This window comes from Dendrobates tinctorius, unplaced genomic scaffold, assembly GCF_039654945.1.
Source record: "Dendrobates tinctorius isolate UK_male_01 unplaced genomic scaffold, ASM3965494v1 ptg000086l, whole genome shotgun sequence".
Lineage (NCBI taxonomy): Eukaryota > Metazoa > Chordata > Amphibia > Anura > Dendrobatidae > Dendrobates > Dendrobates tinctorius.
In genome coordinates this window covers 13,420,074-13,440,677 of record NW_027361754.1, presented here as the reverse complement: position 1 = coordinate 13,440,677, position 20,604 = coordinate 13,420,074, and the positions used below count along the sequence as shown (strand labels likewise).

Below are 20,604 nucleotides of genomic sequence, written 5' to 3'. Positions count from 1 at the left end.
GTCACCTCTGCTGTGACACCTCATCCCCCTGACACCGGCCCGGTACCGAGTACCCCACGGCCCTGGGTGAAGCGAGGGCAACTCAAATGCATCATGGAGCTGAAAAGATGGGTAGAAGATTGTGCAGGAGCATTTTATTGGGGTCATGCTGCAAAACTTCAAGTAGACCTAGAAGGAAAAGGGTAAAATATTTGTCTAAATACTAAATAGAATCTACTGCATGAATCAGCTTGTCCATTACAAATAGGTATCTTGTACATGTGTATATGAAATACAACAAGAAAACACAAAATGACAAATTTGCAAAAATACTCTGCAGTAAAAAATATGGCAGTAATCAGCAAGTGCTGGATAACAAATACAGGGTATTTGAGCTGCCATAAACCACAAGCCCATATACTTGGAGGCGCCTGTCTGTATCCTGTTCATTTAGACACTGTTCACATGTTCAGGTTTTAAATACATTAGATAGGGACTGCTCCGTGAAGGGTTACCGTGACGTGGTGGAGCAGCTTGGCATATATTTTTTGCAAAAAACATATCGACTAAATACCCTGTATTTGTTATCCAGCACTTGCTGATTACTGCCATATTTTTTACTGCAGAGTATTTTTGCAAATTTGTCATTTTGTGTTTTCTTGTTGTATTTCAGCCATTGGGTGGCGTGAGCAAGGTCTGACCGACTTGTTCACATTTTGTGCATGTCGCATATGTTTTTAATCCGTTTTTTCCTTGCTCGGCCTGGTTTGGGAGACTCCACCCCTCTCTTGTGTGACATGCACATAAATGAGCTGCCATAAACCACAAGCCCATATACTAGGAGGCGCCTGTCTGTATCCTGTTCATTTAGACACTGTTCACATGTTCAGGTTTTAAATACATTATATAGGGACTGCTCCGTGAAGGGTTACCGTGATGTGGTGGAGCAGCTTGGCATATATTTTTTGCAAAAAACGTATCAACTAAATACCCTGTATTTGTTATCCAGCACTCGTTGATTACTGCCATATTTTTTACTGCAGAGTATTTTTGCAAATTTGTCATTTTGTGTTTTCTTGTTGTATTTCAGTCATTGGGGGGCGTGAGCACTGTCTGACCGACTTGTTCACATTTTGTGCATGTCACATGTTTTTACATGTGTATATGGCGAAGTCATCTCAGTCTAGCTGAGCTGAAGGTGGAGATGGTGACAGGGACAGACCCCTTGGACTAGTCTCCTTGTTTCTGGCTGTGCTTTGAATGATCATTTTTGGCTGAAATATTACAGTGTTCCAGAATAAAATACAGATGTTTGCAATGTAGGTATCTGATTTATGACTCCTGTATTTAAGGTAGCATGAATAATATTACATGTTCCATTTTGTGGAAATCCATTAAATTATTAAAAAATCTACCATAAGAAGTCTGGTTTTAACTAGTACAAAAAATAAGGTGTTACATTCCTTATGTTGCCTGTACAACTTCAATAGCTGTCAAGTGATTGTTAACTTGACAGCTATTGAGGTTCCCGAAAAGATAAAATAATTGTCATCTCAATAAACATTCAGCTGACAGGTATCTCTCCTGATTTGGTCAAATGACCCTGTTTTCTGTATGAGGGAGCCGTTACCAGATACTTCAAGCAGCAGTTTATCTCCTTGCAGTCTAAAAGTATAGACAATTAAAATTCCAGTGGCCAGATCCTTCTTTCCCCAAGATTATCTATCTGGGAAGAGTTGGGAAGCCACCATACTCATTAAACTATGCCCAACCCCACCAGTTTTCAAATTACTTTAGTTAATGTGTATGGAGGCCTTTATTCCAGCCCTCCACCCCATATACATATATTCTAGACATAACAAAGGATGCATGTGTTCTAGTGAGGAGAGGTTTTAGAGGAAAGTTGATCAAAATGATTGAGCTTAACCAAAGTGATCATTAATCTGTTGAAATTTAACAAAGAGCAATAATGTTAGCCAATCAATGACATACAGTCATCATTTTAAAAAAAAGTTGATTATGTTTTTCTAGAGGCAAAAATGGCAGACATCGAAATTCAGTAGGCCATATCCTTCCTTCCCCTAACATTGTGTGAGTGTAATGGTGGAGATACATGAGACCTCCATACACCTTGAGGCAAAAAGGAATTCTTGAAGACAGAATAACTATCTACATTTTTCCCATTTCTTTCAGTGACAAGTTTGAAGACAGAGAAGAAAAAGTGAGATCTGCCCTTCATTATATCAAAAAATGTGATCTCACGAAAGAGAATATCATGAATCCGGTTGTCTTACCACCAGTAGATTGTATAATTAGTGCTTGGTTCCTGGATGTTATCAGCAAAGATCATGATGATTACATGAGATATCTCGGGAAGTTCTTAAAGTTACTGAAACCTGGAGGACACATTATATTAATTGGGGATTTAGATACAACATTTCTAAAAGTCGGGAATGACAAGATTCATGTTCTCAATTATGATGAGGATTTTGTCAGGAAAGCTCTGGTTGGAGAAGGTTTTATCATTGATTGTTGTGAGGTTAAGAAGAGAACGGATGTGAGTGACTATAGTGATTGTAAGGCAGTCATATTTATTGCAGCTCACAAAGTGAAATAGGTCAAAGTAGAAGCTTAAAAACTATGCCTGAATATGAAGAGTTTAAAAATTAAAGCTTCAAACTGGATATAATAATTAATCCAGCATAATTATCTTATTTAGAGAAATTAAAGAAAAGCCTGTTCATTTTTCTAAGCAATTTCAAATCCTTAAATTATGCTACTTCAATTTATAGTATAAAATAGAAAAATATTCAGGATTGAGAGTCCTCAGTAGTTGATACCTTTGATACCTTTTAATGGCTAACTGAAAAGATGGTAACACATTGCAAGCTTTCGAGACTACTCAGGTCTCTTCATCAGGCTAGACTAATACAAAGTCTGAAGTCACATATTTATGCAATCCTGAATATTTTTCCATTAAAAGGTATCAACTACTGAGGACTCTCAATCCTGAATATTTTTCTATCTACTGGCTAACACGGTACAAAGATATACATCTTTCCTGTAGTATAAAATAGTTTGCTTTAACCCTTTCACTAGAGATGAGCAAATATTTGAATGTTTGGTTCAGATTATGATCATCAAATTTGCAATAATCACTGATTTATTCGTCGATTATTCGCCGAACATAACCAAACGCTATTCAAGTCAATGGGAGGCAAAAACAAATGCATGCACAACACCTTCTAATGGCCCCAAAAGCTGCCAAAGCACATCAAATGAGGGACAGACATCGGGATAGTGGCCTCATTTCACCCACAGTACAAATTGTAGCATGGCACTTCAGCAATCAGACATGTACGAGGTAGCGTAGTCTGGGCCAGCATTTACAGCTTTCAACTAAACATCAAAGTAAGACGAGGTGAGTGAGGTGTGGGAGAGAGGGTCCCCGTCGAGTGTCCGGGTCGGAACCAAGGGGACCGTCACCTGGGTTTCGGGGGAAACTTTCCGGGGGACAGAGTTCGGGGAAGGACCGTTGTGACAGACAGATGGGCTGGGGGAGGGACCAGTATAAAGGAGGAGGGGAATTCCCGGGACGATGAGTCAGTAGAATGAGACAGAAGGAGCAGGAAATCGTGTGGGAGCGACTGAGAGCCAGAGCGACTCACCTGAGCCAGGAAGGAGGCCAAAGACAGGAGGGATACTTCCTCTGGACATCAGTGGGATGGCGCCGAGACGACCGTCTGAGAACCGCTGCCCTGCGTCGACCAGCGGCCGCCGCCTTCTTCTGGTCATTCACGGCCATTGCCGCCCCGCTCCAGCCCGCGGCCACTGCGGCCCCAGTTCAACCTGTGGCCGCTGCCGCCTCCCCTCACCCGCGGCCACTGCGGTCTCGCTCCAGCTAGCAGCTGCGGTCTGTTCCCCGCCACCGGCAGCCACCCTGTTCTCACCAGTGGCCGCGGCAAGTACAGTACCGCCGGCGGCCACCACTGTCCCGCTCCGGTCCGCAGCAGGGGCCGGGCCTCTGCTGACCGCGGACTCCCCGTCGCAGCCGTTAGCTGCGCAGGTGGCCTGTCATTCGCCACCACACATCGCTGCCGCTTGCCCCAGGCCAGGGGCTGCGGCCCAACCGTCCAAGGACTACGCTAGAGCCTGTGGGGCTCCAGTGTTATCAGCGCGCCGGAGTGCGCAAAGTCTTCCTCATCGTCTCAGCAACTGGGCCCAGCAACTACTACGCCGAAAGACCACCAACCCGAACGGCGAGGGACGTCTGGATGGCTAAGTTGACTTTATAATTAAGGACCCGTATTCGGCCATACTGCGGCCCTATAGTGACCGGCTGTTGCCGGGAGTAGTCATGTTCTATCCGTTTGTGTGTGCTTGTATAGAGCCCCCTGCGAGGGCAACCCGTGTTACCCTTTTGGTGATCAGGCCGGGACTGAGTAAAGTTCCCTCTGGTCTTATAAACGTTAATATAGAAAGAACCTAACTGTCTCGCGACTCGTCACTGCATCCTGCGTACCTGCAAACACCACAGAGGGAACAGTGAAGGCCTGCTGTGCTGGAAGCCCTGATACCACATACAACAGCCTGCTTTCATGCTGAACCACACTCAGGTGGCACCAAATATCAGTTTCGTAGACTACCATTGTCAGAAAAATCTAAAGATAATAGTAACACGGGTAGACAAAGTGGAGGCCTACTGCTACAGGCATGAAGGAGACCCAACCTGGAGTCTACATATTTACAAAAATTAGTGGCTGACACCAACAAAGTGCCAACAATTTCACCACAGTAGAAATAGTATAATAAGGCCCAACAGATCTTCCACTAAGCCCAACCTAGCAGATGAACACCCAACCAGGAGTGCTCACATTTACAAAAATTATTGGCAGACACCACCAAAGTGGCATCAATTTCAGTAGAGTATAAATAGTATAATAGGGACTGAAAGATCTTCCACTACACCCAACCCAGCAGATGGACACCCAACCAGGAGTGTTCACATTTACAAAAAATATTGGCAGACACCACCAAAGTGGCATCAATTTCACCACAGTATAGATAGTATAATAGGGACCGACAGATCTTCCACTACACCCAAACCTGCAGATGGACACCATACCAGGAGTGTTCCCATTTCCAAAAATTATTTGCAGACACCATCAAAGTGGCATCAATTTCACCACAATATAAAAGGTATAATAAGGACCGACAGATCTTTCAGTACACCCAGCCCAGCAGATGTAGAACCAATCAGGAGATTTCAAATTTCATATACTGAGGGCCTGATACCACAGAAGTAGCATAAATTTCACAAAAGTAGAAATGCTATAATAGGGACCGACAGGTCTTCCACTACACCCAACCCAGCAGATGGACACCAAATCAAGAGTGTTCATATTTCCACAAATTATTGGCAGACATGACCAAAGTGGCATCATTTTCACCACAGAATAAATAGTATAACAGGGACCGAAAGGTCTTCCACTACCTCTAACCCAGCAGATGAACACCTAACCAGGAGTGTTCACATTTACAAAAATTATTGGTAGACACCACCAAAGTGACATCAATTTAAACCACAGTATAAATAGTATATTAGGGACTAACAGATCTTCCACTACACCCAACCCAGCAGATGGACACCGAACCAGGAATTTTCAAATAAATTTCACGAGAGTAGAAATAGTGTAACAGGGAGTGACATGTCTTCCACTACAGCCAACCCATCAGATGTAGACCAACCATAACTGTTCACATTTCCACTAATTTGTGTTAACATCTGCAGCAGCAGCAGCAACGGCAGGCACAGAAGCCACACTAAAGATATCACAGAGTGAAGTTGCACAAGATTACTGCAGCATACTAAAAAATGCAACATTGCCCAGTCTGTATAGTCTGTGATTGGGGTGCAAAAGTCCTTGGAGATCCATTAGGCAGTCTACACTTTCAGTGGACAGCTGGCTGCACTTATCCATCAGTCCATCAGGAGGCGACAACCAGCAGTGCTGAAGACAGGTTCTGAGAGAACACTGGCTGCCGGACATGATAAAACCTCTAAGGTTAGTGAGGCAAGCTCAGGTCCCTCATCCATTTTTGAAGACCAAAACGTAAAATTGTCCAAACCCTAGCTGAAGGCATTGATATTCAGTTCTAGATACTCCTGCACCTTCCTCTCCATTCGTTCACCACATGTAAGACTTGGACTCTGTTTTGCTGGTGCACGAACTGGTCTAAAAAAGTGTCAAAGGACTCACAGAAACTGCATCTTCCACTTACACTACTGCCACTGCTAATGTTTTGGTGTCGACGAATTGACGTACCAGACGCTGAAAGTCTAGAGCTGCAATGCGCACTGTGTGCTTCACTGCTGTCTTGGGGAAAACCTTCCTTAAGGTTGTGTAAAAGCGTGTTTCGATACTCCAGCATTTGCGGGTCCTTTTCCAGGGTGAGAAGCATCTGGCAAAATTTGGTTTTATAATGTTTATAATGTGGATCTAACAGAGTGGCAACCAAGTAGTCAGCACTATTTCTAATCATAACTAAATGGGAATCATGTTACAGAAATGTCGGGCTCTACCATGAAGTCCAAGCCCATGTTGTGTTGGTGGCTGGGTAACACTGAGGCTTGTTTCCTTCTTTCCTTCCTGCCAACCGCGAACAACAGAGAGGGGATGATTATCCTCTTCATCTCCTGACAGTTGCTCATCCATCACCTCTTACTCCTCCATTTATTCATTGGATCTTGCACCTTCATTAACAGTTTGTCTGCTATCACCAGTCCCACTCTATTGCAGTAATCCGCCCTCCCATAGCACCTGCCTGTGTGATGGCAGTCTGGAACTTTGAGACCATTTTATCCCTTCTGCATCCTCCACTTCCTCTGGGACCATCACCTCCTCTCGGAGGCTATTCAAAGTCTGCTCCAACATAAAGATGACCGGAATAGTGATGCTGATGATGGCGTTGTTAGCACTAACCATCTTAGTAGCCATAGTGCATCAGCGCTCATTGCTGCTGCCACAGTCATTGAAATATGTGCAGAATTGAATTCCACAGTGTCAGCACATCGCATATCAACCTCTTAACTGGCATGGATAAAGACCTCTGTATTGATGCAAGTCGATGACCTGAGGGGTGCAAACAGCAAAAGTGAGCACACAGCGTTCATGCTTTCTGCAGCAGCTCACCCAGGCCAGGATTTTCAGAGAAAAGACTGTACCAACAGGTTGAGGACGTGAGAAATGCAAGGCATGTGTGTGAGCTTGCCTCACCGTAGGGCCGCCACCAGGTTCACACTGTTATCAGACACAGCCTTCCCTGGATGCAGATTCAGTGGAGACAGCCGTTGCTTAAACTTGGCCAGCAAACACTGGCTAATTGCGGTGAGCCCTGGTAGCGCAGTACAGAGGAGGTGGGGATTCACTCTGCACTGTTGAGATATGTGTCTCATTAAGGCAGAGGTAGAGGGCGCAGGTGGAGGTCCTAGAGGAGATAGGGGAGGAGGCAGAAGCAGTGGAGGAAGTGTTAAGTATAGAGGTTTGTCCTGCAAGTCTTGGGGATTCCAAGACTTGTGGAGCAGCGCCTGCCACCAGAGCCACCAGAGTCACCCAGTGCCCTGTCAGCGAGATGTAATGCCCTTGGCCATGCTTACTCGTCCAAGTGTCTGTGGTGAAAAGCACCCTAGCAGACATAGATTTAGTCAAGGAACGGGTGATGTTGTCTGAGACATGCTGGTGTAGTGCAGGCATAGCTTTCTTAGAAAAGTAATTGCAACTGGGTTATTGGTACTTGGGGACTGCAATGGCCATCAGCTTTTGGAAACCATCTGCTTCTACCAGGTGGAAAGGCAGCATTTCTGTGGCCAACAGATTGGAGATGGTAGCGTTCAACCTCTTAGCTTTGTCATGCGCAGGAGGAAACAATCTTTACGTGACCACAACTGCGGTACCATGGCCTGGCTGCAGTGGTGAGAGAGGGTGGAGTATGGAGATCCAGACAAACTGCTGAACCATGAGGGAGGTGCAGGTGGAGATCTTATGGTGGATTGAGAAAGTTGTGGTGTGCTTGTTCTCTGCTCTGAGATCGGTCAAAAAAACCAGGCATGTCCGCTTCCGTTACAGCTGATGGTGGGCTCTTAGCGTGACTGGAATGGATAAAGAACCTGAGGTTCTGTTGTCAGATACCTATGACTCAATAGTTGGCACAGTGTCAGAGAAGAAGTAGCAGATGCCATTGATGGGGTGGCTGATGATTCCCAGAGTAACGCATGTGGATTGTGCATATGAAGGTTAATACATGTAGTAGTCAAATTATTGCACTTTTTACCTCTACTCAGTTTTTTTTTGCAAAGTTGGCAGATTATGTGAGTTGGCTTATTCTTTGCAGTGTCAAAAAAGACCCAGGCTAAGCAACCGTTGCACCCCTGCGAGCTGCAGACCCGCAGATGCTGCTGGTCACAGCTACAGTTGTGGTTAAGGATGCATTGCTCGTCATGGCTCCATCACTACAATTCTGCGACGTACGGCGTAACGTAACCTCCTCGTCTTCCTCCTGAAATGACCTACTCAGCTGTGTGCATCTGTGTTCATGTCAACTGGGATCTATCACCTCATCATCCTCATACTCTGTGATATCCCATTTCTCACCTTTGGAGTCACCCTCCCCCTTTTCCTGCCCTGACAGCACAGTACAGTCAGCATGAGCCTCAGATATCTGAGTCTCATCAGGATCACCTCCCCTCATTTGGTGATGGTGGTCAGGATGCTGCTTGGACCCCACTTCGTCCTGTCCGGATCCAAACTAAAAAAAATTTGGGCATCGCTGCTGATTTCCTCCTCTTGACTCTGTGAAGCTTTTGAGCACACTTCTGCTGACCATGGCATAGAATGTGTGAACAGCTCTTCAGACTTACCCATCTGTGGTTCCGTACAGTCAGTTGTATGGTTGGAGAGTTGGGACGCGGGGTGAAGCAAGGGTAATTTGGGTACCAAATCTGTGGACTGTACTGGGTGTGACGTTGAGGTGGAGGAAGAGGAGTAGAGGCACTTGCCATCCACTCAAGCACAAGCTCTTTCTGGGCCTCATCAACAAGGCATACTGCTGTGCATCAGCCAAAAAAAGGTAGTGGAGTAGCCCATCCAGTAACAGAAGCTGTCAGTTCTCTTTGCATAGGACGTGATGTTGTTGGCTCACTAGTGCTTTCACAAACATTGCCACCTACCCCACGTACACCTTGAACACAAGCCTAATCCCCATTCCACCACAGCCTCGCTTTTTCCATTTTTCATGCCTCGCTTTTTCATGTTATTCAGTAGCACAGTATTACCAACAAAAAATTAGATTTTAAACTCTGCACCAGCTCTACAAACAGCTGAATTTCAGTGGCAGTAAGTGACTAGTGTAATGATACACAGTGGGTGTCACTGGAAGTGAAGCCTAGGGGGCGCTTAGCAGAGAACACAGGCCATCAAGAAGGTAGTTTGAGCACTGCAAAGTGCCGCACACACAGGATTAGAGCCCAGCTGGATGCACAAGGTCAGAAGGAACTATGGGGGCTGAGCCAACCATGCGACAGGATGGTAGCTGGCTGGATGTGGTAACTGGCAGGGTCAGACTGGGGTGTCTGGGGCCCACCAGGGGAATGGACTCTAGGGCCAACCCTACATCTATATGCAAATATCTGTCAGTCGTTATCCCCATTATAGAGGTGCATCGACTGTGAAACACAGGCGGCTCCTGCACATCTACTGTGCGCCCCCATAACTGGGATGTATAACGGGGACATAGTCAGAAGCGAGCAGAGGGTCGGAAGCCAGACAGTGTAGCAGGAATCGAAGGATGAGACGAGAGAGAAGTCAGTAACGAGCCGGGGGTCAATAGCCAGGAGGGAGCGCGGGATCCGAAGGACTGGACAGGAGAATAGTAAGGAGGGAAGCCGTGTGTCAGACCCCAGAGAAGTCAGGACGGTACAGAGACGGGAGACAGAAATGAGTCAAAGGACAAACCGGGTCATACACAGATCAGAACAAGCACACAGAGGAACAACGATAGTTAACTGAGTAACCTGGGACAGCTGTTCTAGCCGAGTAAAACAGAGGTATCACCGACACCGGACCCAGGAAAAAGAAGCATTGAATAGCCACCCCAGAACTAAAGAGAGACGAACTAAATTAACCCTCACCTGACCAGGACAGACCCTGAACCACCCCTTCCCGAGTCTTGACAGTACCCCCCTCTCAACGGGGAGTCACCAGACCCCCAGGTTTCCCAGGATATCGGGCATGAAAGGACTTAGCCAAACGATCGGCATGATCCAACAGGGCCGGAACCCAAGATCGGTCCTCCGGACCATAACCTTTCCAGTGCACAAGATACTGAAGGGTACGACAGACCATCCAAGAATCCACGATGCGCTCCACTTTGTACTCCATCTGACCATCCACCGAAATGGGTGGCGAGGGAACCAATGACCCCTCCACAACAGCCCCCAAAGGTTTCAACAGGGCCCTATGGAATACATTGGGGATCCTAAAGGATGATGGGAGACGCAACCGAAATGCCACCAGGCTAACTATTTCCGTGATTTCATAAGGGCCAATAAACTTAGGCCCCAGTTTCGCCGAAGGAACCTTAAGTTTAATATTCCTAGTGGACAGCCAAATTTTATCCCCAACCCGAAGCGTGGGTCCCAAAAACCTTAAACTTCCTCTGAGCCTCCCCAATATTCTTTTGGACCTCCCAACATAACTCCCCCAACTGCTGTACCTCTACATCAGCCCCGGGGGAAACCAGAGTCCAAACGGGACAACTCCCCGAAGTGTGGGTTGAACCTGTAATTGCAGAACAACGGGGACATGCTTGTGGAGTGATTAACACGATTATTGAATGCTAACTCTGCTAACGGCAAGTCATCACACCACTCATCCTGTCTAGTATTAGAAAGACAGCACAAAGTTTGCTCCAGAGACTGGTTGATCCGCTCAGTCTGACCATTGGTCTCTGGATGGTATGCAGACGAAAAGGATAACGCAACACCCAATTTCTTGCAAAACGCCCTCCAAAACCTGGACACAAACTGCACTCCTCGATCAGACACCACACTCAAGGGCACACCATGCAACCGAACCACATGCTACACAAACAACCTAGACAAGGTCTCTGCAGCGGTCAAAGGCACCAAGGGCACGAAGTGTGCTTGTTTCGTAAACCTGTCCACCATCAACCATATGACAGTATTACCCTTGGAAGAGGGAAGATTGGTGATGAAATCCAAGGACAAATGTGTCCATGGTCTATCAGGAATTGGCAAAGGCCCCAATTCCCCAGCCAGCCGGTTGTGGGAGCTCTTAGCACGGGCACAAACTTCACAGGCAGACACAAACTTCCTCACATCCGACGTAGGCGAGGACCACCAAAAAACCCTTGCAATGGCCCCACGAGTAGCCGCGATCTCAGGATTTCCAGTCAGAGCCGAGTGAGTCATGGAACTCCCGGAGAACCCTGAGATGAAACTGAATTGGAGCAAACAGTCTATCAACCGGTTTAGACGGAGGAGCTAGTGACTGAGCTTCTCGAATCTCCTGTTCCAACCCCGACGATACATCAGCCACCACCACGCCAGGTTGACGAATGTAGGATGGAAGTTCAGGGGGAGACACCGGATCCAGACTCCGGGACAAGGCATTGGCCTTAATATTCGTGGACCCTGGACGAAAAGTGATGGAGAACTGGGACCAGGAAAAAAAAAGTGACCACCTAGCCTGCCTCGGGGGTCAATCGTTTAGCAGATCGCCAAGTTCTTGTGATCGGTCACCACAGTAATGGGATGAACCGCCCCCTCCTAAAAATGCCTCCATTCTTCAAACGCCAACTTAACAGCCAGAAGTTCCCGATTGCTGACATCATAGTTCCTTGTTGTGAGTTCATTTTCCCCTTCACCGTTGATGTCTGATGAACTCCCTCTGCTGGTGAAGAGAGGTAGTGAAATTGATTGGGTTGGGAAGAACCTGTCATCTGAACAGGTGGAGCCTGATTGGACACCCGGAATCACTGAGTGGATATAAGGCAGCCGACGCCCTACTGGGGTGCTGGTGATCCTTTCTGCTCTGAGCTCTTGCAAACCAGTTCAGTACCTGTCTTCTGAAAGCTAAGTATTTGCTCTCTTATTTTTCCATGAGATATTGTCTGTTTACTTAGTGTTTGTGTTCTGCCTGCCCTTGTTGGTACAGGCTGAGCTCCATTTTTTGTCTCTGGTCAAGTTGATCTTTTGCTCAGTCTTCAGAATATACCTGAGTGCTGATATAGTGATTTTGAAGTCTAGTGACTTCAGGGCCTTTTTTCTATCAGACGTGTTGGACATTATTTTGGCAGAATTTTTGCGGATTGCAGCCAGCATCTTTTCTGTCCTTTCCTATTTAGTTAGTTGGGCCCCATCGTTTACTCAACCTGTCTTTCTGTCTGTGTTTGTGTTTTCATCTGCTTTTCACCGACAATACATGTTGGGGGCTGTCTATTGCTTTGGGGTCTGCTCTGGGGCAGTTTAGATTTCCCCTTTCTTTCTTTAGGCTTATTTAGTTCTCCGGCTGTGAACGAGGGGTCTAGGGCACCATAGGAACCCCCCATGGCTACTGTTAGTTGTGTGAATAGGGTCAGGGGTATGCAATCCGATAGCTACCAACCTCTCCGGTTTTCTGGACTTAGCTTGTATTTTTGTTTTTTCCTCCTTCGGTGACTCATTCATAACAGTTCCTTTCTGCTGGGGAGAACTTCTTAGAGAAGAAGGTGCATGGTCTCAAATTGGTCAACATGGCGGGGCCCTGGGACAACATCACCCCCCACCCTGACCTCCAAGGCATCGAACTCTACCACAAAGGGTTCAGATGGATCTGGTTGTACCAGAATCGGGGCCGTCATGAAGCATGTTTTCAAAGACAAAAACGCCACTACAGCTGAGGCTGACCAGTTCTTAACATTAGCCCCCTTCTGTGTCAAATCAGTGATAGGTTTGACCACTTGAGAGAACCCCTTAATAAACCTCTGATAATAATTGGTGAATCACAAGAAGCATTGAAGTCCCTTCAGGTCATGGGCTGTACCCAATCCACAATGGCTTGAACCTTCTTTGGATCCATATGAAACCCCTCACCAGAGACAATGAACCCCAAAAAAGACGGTTCCTGGACAAAAAATGAGCATTTCTCTAACTTAGCGAAGAGCTGGTTCTCCCTGAGTCTCTGGAGAACTGCCCGAAGATGACCAATATGGGCTTGCTTATCGGATGAATACACCAGAATATCATCTAAGTATATAACCACAAACCACCCAATGAAATCAGAGAACACATTATTGATGAAATTCTGGAAGACCGCTGGCGCATTAGACAAACCGAACGGCATAACTAGATTTTCAAATAACCCCTCAGAAGTGAGGAACTCAGACTTCCACTCATCCCCCTCCTGTACCCCGATGATGTTATATGCCCACCGCAAGTCCAACTTCGAAAACCATTTGGCCCCGGACAATTGATTACACAAATCGGGAATGAGTGGAAGAGGGTATGTGTTCCTCACAGTAATCTTATTAAGTTCCCAAAAGTCGAGGCATGGGCGGAGACTAGTGTTGGGCGAGCACTAAAATGCTCTGGTGCTCGTTACTCAGGTTGAGCACATTGGAATACTGAGGTACTCGGACAGAACAACGAGCCCAATGTAAGTCTATGGGAGACCCGAGCATTTTTACCACAATCCCCCAGGGGGTCCTTTTAAGGTCTAGAAACGTGTGAAAATGATGTAAATACTGCTCAAATAACACGGGGACATCATGGGGATCGCCCCTGGAAGCATTTCTCACTCCTAGTTCACAGCTTTAAACAATATTGTCAGAGTTTCATGCCATTTTTACTGGTACACCAAAAAACATACCAAAACAAAACCAAAACGGATTTTACTGGGAAATATGTAAAGGTACATCCTTTCCAGGTTAATGACTTGTATATAAGGCAAAATAATTAACCCCAGATCAAAATGTTCCTCCCCCACTTGGGCTATGTTCAGACGCAGCGTTTTTTAAGCGTTTTTCAACTTTAACATTGCTTTCAACCAATACAAATGCATTTACTTGGAAATATCATTGTAACATTTAACAACACTAGCTGGCCTTGTGGTGTGTGACACATAAGCAGAACCATCTTGTTTCATTTATGGAGGGACTCTTAAAGTCACAGAGCCTATTTTTACCGGGGCATCAGGTGGCATTAATCTTCTTAAAGGGCCATTATTAAACAGTGGGTCTCCTAAAGTGTTATTGCCTATGCAATGAGTGGATGGGCTGCCAAGAATTACGACGCACCACAATACCCCTTTCATGAGAGGTGCAGGAGGGCTTCCAGAAAAAATGTTGCATTGAATGCAAGGCCTGGCTTGCCTTAAAGATACATGCACCCCAATAAGCTTTTTCAAGCCACGTACTGGATGGCCACCGGACAATCCACTTCACATTATTCATTTTGTACTCTCCTTCTCTTTTCTTATGCATTGACTGCAAGTCCTGCCCTGCTACCAAGTCATATGCACCCCAATAAGCCTTTGAACCCACATACTGGATGGGCAGAGGAAAATACACTTCACATTATTCATTTTGTACTCCCATGCTCTTTTCTTATGCATTGACAGCAAGGCCTGCCCTGCTGCCAAGTCATCTGCACCCCAATATGCCTTTGAACCCAGGTACTGGATGGGCACAGGAAAATCCACTTCACATTATTCATTTTGTACTCCCATTCTGTTTTCTTATGCATTGACTGCAAGGCCTGCCCTGCTACCAAGTCATATGCACCCCAATAACCCCAATCCCCCCTTGGAAGAAACATGTAGGAGGGCCTCTTAACAAAAAATGTCCCATTAAAAAGGAGCCGGTCTCCTAGACTTGTAATGGCCATACACTAAGTGTATTGGGCTGACAAACATTTTCCCCGTGGGGTACATCTCAACCTTTTCCATAACAAGTATTTAACGTCCAGCAAAAACCCCCACCCTTGTTAGGATTTCAACACTGGCTGTAGCAGCAAGGAACACTTTAACGCTGGTGATCTAGTGGCGGAGGATGATGAGACGTGAAGGAAATTGAATAGTAATACAGCTTTGGAATATTAGGAAAAAATGTATGAGATGCTTAGCATAAAATTTGGCCAAATATTATTTGCCCACCAGCCAATGTCAAGGCGGTCTCAAATCTGATTGCTATTCAAATTACATATATTCCACATTGACATGCTTTGGCATGATAGAGTGCAACCTTTCTTTGTATATTGTATATGGGGGTAGCTCCTCTTGGTATGCACCTATTCACACTAGTTTGGATGTGCCAGTCAGTTTTTTTGTCTTTTGTATGTTAGCTTACTAACCGAGCACTCCGCCCTCCACCAGGTGGTGATTTTAATTATAGCAGGTCCCTACTTACCCATAAATGCAAGCACTGCTGACAGAGGTGTCCACATTCACCCAGGAATTCAGACATCAGCCTTAGAGATGTATTCACACAGTGTAGGTACCCATCAGATTTGAGACCGCCTTGACTTTGGCTGGTGGGCAGATAATATTTGGCCAAATTTTATGCTAAGCGTCTCATATATTTTTTCCAAATATTGCAAAGCTGTATTGCAATTCAAATTACATATATTCCACATTGACATGCTTTAGCATGATAGAGTGCAACCTTTCTTTCCATATGCCCAATTTATAGGAGCAGGTCTCCTAGACTTGGAATGCCCATACACTTAGTGTAAGGGCTGGCAAACATTTCCCCATGGGGGTGTATATATTTTTTGAATTTTGGTGATGGGCATCATAACACCCTTGCCAAAACATACAGTGGCCGGAGCATGAGTGAATACATTCACCCTGGTGTTCAAGTGGTGGTGGACGGTGAGGAAGAGGAGGAGGACACCAAATAGCCAAAATGAGGAACCGTATATCCATGTTTGGTTGTGAAGAGGTGCATGGGAATACACCTCCCAAAAAAACACTACATTGGAGTTTATGCTTCGCTGTCATCATTTGGTGGTGTGGCGAAGTCAGGCCCAATCCATCCCTTGTTCGTTTTTATAAGAGTCAGCCTGTCAGCATTTTCTGTAGAAAGGCGAATGCGCTTATCTGTGATAATGCCACCAGCAGCACTAAAAACCTGCTTGGACAAAACGCTAGAGGCAGGGCAGGCCAGGACCTCCAAGGCGTAGAGAGCCAGTTCATGCCACGTGTTCAGCTTGGATACCCAATAATTAAAAGGTACAGAGGAATCACGGAGGACGTTGGTACAGTCAGCAAGGTACTCCCTCAGCATATTAGAAAAGATTGCATTCCTTGTGAGATTACCCTGTGCCTCAGTGCATGGGTGATGGGAGGGTCTTAGAAAACTGTCCCAGAACTTTGCCAGTGTTCCCCTGCCTCTGCTGGAGTGGACTTGTGTCTGTCTCGCCTGTCCTGCTTGGTTGGCCAACGTACTGTTATCTCTGCCGACAGCGTTTTGAGATGGGATTTTTTTTTATAATTCTGCAACAATGGCCCTATGGTACTGCACCATTTTGGTACACCTGTCTGCCTCTGGAAAAAGAGATTGAAAGTTATCCTTGTACCGTGGGTCTAAAAGTGTCACTAGCCAGTAAGACTGGTACCTAATATTTTGACAATAAGAGGGTCACAGGAAAGGCAGCGCAACATAAAGTCAGCAATGTGTGCCAGACTGGTAACAGACAAGTCTTCTGTGTCCTCACCAACAGGATGACTGACCAAGGTGTCCTCCTCCTTCTCCTCTTCCTCTTCTTCCCTGTCCTCAGGTCATCCACACTAAACAGACTGCATGACAGTTGTGGTTGTATTCCCGTCTATAGCGCATGAAAATAGCTCCTGTTCTTCCTCATCCTCCTCTTCCTCATTGTCAACCAATCCACATTGGAATGACACGAGTCTGGGTTGTGTGTAATTACCCTGTATGGTTCCTTAATCCAAGTCCTCATGCTCCACCTGCAATGCCTCCTCTTTCATTGTGAGCAGAGAGCTTTTCAGAATACAGATGAGCGAGATGGTGACGCTAATTATGGCTTCATCACAGCTCACCATCTTGGTGGACTCCTCAAAGTTTTGGAGGATGCTACATATGTCTGACATCCATGTCCACTCCTGAGGTCTTATGTGTGGAGTCAAACCTGAAAAACGACGGCCTTGTTGCTGCTGGTATTCAACAACTGCCTTCTTCTGCTCACAAATCCTTTCTAACATATGCAGTGTAGAGTTCCAATTCATGGGGACATCACACCAGTCGGTGAGCCGGAATCTGCAATCGCTGCTGAAGCAAGTCAAAGGTGGCTGAAGCTGTAGCTGACTTTCTGAAATGTGCGCACAGGCGGCGTACTTTAACCAGCAGATCCAGCAGCTCCGGATAGCTTTTTAGAAAATGTTGAACAATGAGGTTCAGCACATAGGCCAGGCATGGTATGTGTGTCAGTTTGTCTCATCTCAAAGCCGTCACCAGTTTCCTGCCACTGTCAAACACAACCATGTCTGGCTGGAGATTCAGCGGTGTCAGCCACACATCTGCCTGCTCTTTCAGATTTGTCAACAACTTGTCAGCATTGTGCGGTTTGTCACCTAAGCAAGTTAGCTTCAGCACAGCCTGTTGCCGCTTTGCTTTGGCAGTGCTGCAGTGCTTCCAGCTTTGTGACTGATGTGCTCATTTCAGACATGGAGGCTGAAGAGGAGGAGGAGGAGAAAGAGGAGATGCAGGAGCTTTACACAGTAGGGGCAACCCTAACTGACAACTGACATAGGGCCCACAATCCTTGGTGTCAGGAGGATGTGTTCCATCCCAAGGTCTGACTAGGTCCCGGCTTCCACTATGTTAACCCAGTGTGCCGTCAGCGAGATGTACCATCCCTGGCCACAAGCACTTGTCCACGTGTCTGTGGTTAGGTGTACTTTCCCAGTAACTGCATTCTTGAGGGCACGGGTAATGTTGTGGGATACATTCTTGTGTAATGCAGGGACGGCACCATCAGATTGCAGAAAGCTTCCGTCTCCACGAGCCTGAATGGCAAAATTTTGACCGCAAGCAGATGAGAAATATGAGAATTGAGTACTGTGGCCTGTGGGGCATTGGCTGCTTATTTCTGCTTATGTTCCAATGACTGGGGTATGGACAACTGAAGGCTGCGCTGGGACAAGGACGTGGACGTGTTTGATGATGGTGCTATATGACTGTGGGCAATGGCAGGTGCAGGGCAGGGGGCATCTTCGCATGCACCGTGGACAGGGGATTGGTTTGCATGCACAACACTGGAAGAAGCTTTGGTGTCACCCGCAGACACTGTTCCTGCAGTATAGGGTTGGGCCCACAAAGTCGGGTGCTTTGCTGCCATGTGCTTGATCATGCTGGTGGCGGTAAGGCTGGTAGTTTTGCTACCCCTGCTGATGCTGGCATGACAGGTGTTGCAAATAGCCTGTTTGGGGGACGGGCAACTCCCCTCAGGTTGGTTTTACAGGGAACAGTTGCACGCCTTCTGTCTGCAGCCATCACATTGCTTCTTCCTGCCTGAAGTAGTGCCACGTCTACCTCCCCCTGTGTGCTGCTATCCTCGCTCCGCATGTCCTCCTGCCAGGTTGGGTATGTTACTACATTATGCACCAAATCATCTTCAACTTCCCCACCCTGGTCCTCCTGACTTTCCAGCAATTGTGTCTCATCATCGTCCACCTCTTGTGACCTTGGCTGCTCAAAGATTTGTGCATCGCTACATGGAATATCATCTTGACCCGCTTCAAGTGGACCGGGCAAGAGGCATGAATCTCCAAATGGAAAACTGAACAGCTCTTCCGAGTGTCCGAGTGTGGGATCAATTGTCTCAGGGCACTCAGCATGGTGGGAGGAAGGAGGATCAGGGTAAGGAATATGCGGCCCAGAATCACGGCTACTGTGACTTGACCGTGTTGAAGACAAGCTGCTGGTGGTGGTGGATAAGTAACTGGAAGTGTTATCTGCTATTCAACCAACAACCTTTTGACACTGCTCGGGCTTCAATAGTGCTGTCTTGCCACAGTCCCCTAGGACTTCGGACAATAAGGTCCAGCGAGAAGGTGTGGGTGTTTTTGGTGGGCCAATTTCAGCTTGCCCACAGCCTCGGCCTGTACCATCACCATCACGTCCTCTTCCCTGTCCCTTGCCACGCACCTTGCCCATTGTAAATGGACTAGACTATTATACATGTCCACTACAAAAGGGTGATTTGGGAGGCAAATTGAATGCGATACGTGTGCTGGAAAAACAAAATTTTACCTATCTGGTCTTTAGGTAAAAATGTGTTTTGCCTTGTCAGATTTAATAAGTATGTAAACAGACTGCATGAGCTGGCATGGAGATACCACTACAACAAATGTGTTATTTTTTTTCTTTTTTGCTAACTACTATAAGTACTATAAGTACAGTGACACCCAGGACAAAAAAAGAAAAGCGCCATAAACTGGCCAAACTTTCAGCGCACACAGATATGAGCTGGCACGGAGATACCACACCGAAAAATGTGTGGCCTGTATTTTTTTTTATTTTTTTACTAAATACTGCTGTAAAAAAGTACAGTAAATACCCAGGACAAAAAAAGAAATCTGCCATAAACTAGCCAAACTTTGAACACGCACAGATATGAGCTGGCATTGAGATACCACTATGACAAATGTGTGCTTTTTTTCTTTTTTCTTTACGCTAACTACTGCTGTGTCACGGCCCCCGTCACGCGCCCTGCCATGGCCCCCATCGCACGCCCTGTTGCAGCCCCCGTCGCACGCCCTGCCACGGCCCCTGTCGCGTGCTCTGATACTCACCTTCCAGCTCTGCAGCCTCTCTCCTTCCTCCGTGGGCAGCGGTGTCATCCTCTGACCAGCCCGCGGCCTGTGACGTCACTGCGAGCCCTGCGCATGCGCCATAGGCTACGGCCAGCTCTCACTGCCTGTTCTTATGCCCTTACCCGGTAGCACCGCCGGACCAATGGGGGCAGGTCCTCGGGTATTTCAGGCCGCCCTCAAATAATGGAGGCGCCTGATCGTTGATGTGCTATCCGCACACTAGGTTCCCGTGCCCTTGCCCTGTGCACGGCCCCAGTCCTCATACGTCCCTGTGCTTCCTTGCAGTTCTACTCCGGTCCTGTGTGTGTTCCTGCTTGGCCCTGCCTACCCGTGCCAGTTCCTGCAGTCCTACTCCGGTCCTGCCTACCCGTGCCTGATTCCTGCAGTCCTTCTCCAGCCCTGCCTACCTGTGCCTGTTACTACAGTCCTACTCCGGTCCTGCCTACCCGTGCCTGTTCCTGCAGTCCTACTCTGGTCCTGCCTACCCGTGCCTGTTTCCTGCAGTCCTTCTCTGGTCCTGCCTACCCGTGCCTGATTCTTGCAGTCCTAGTCCGGTCCTGCCTACCTGTGTCTGTTCCCGCAGTCCTACTCCGGTCCTGCCTACCCGTGCCTGATTACTGCAGTCCTACAACGGTTCTGTCTACCCGTGTCTTTGTCTCCTGCTGTCCTACTCCTGTCTCCTCCTGAGGCCTACGCCTTCCCTGTGCTCGTGGGACCAGGTCCTCTGTCTCGCTCC

The 20,604-nt window shown here is 46.9% G+C and overlaps 1 protein-coding gene across 1 annotated transcript in view; it reads left to right on the top strand.

The window, feature by feature from the left end:
• Window positions 1-2,596, top strand: part of LOC141097699 (nicotinamide N-methyltransferase-like) — a 37,199-nt gene extending 34,603 nt beyond the window's left edge. The window contains exons 3-4 of the mRNA XM_073585078.1: window positions 77-182; window positions 2,173-2,596. Of these exons, the coding sequence (XP_073441179.1) occupies window positions 77-182; window positions 2,173-2,596 (530 nt within the window). The remainder of the gene's footprint in view (window positions 1-76; window positions 183-2,172) is intronic.
• The last annotated feature ends 18,008 nt before the right edge of the window (window positions 2,597-20,604 follow it).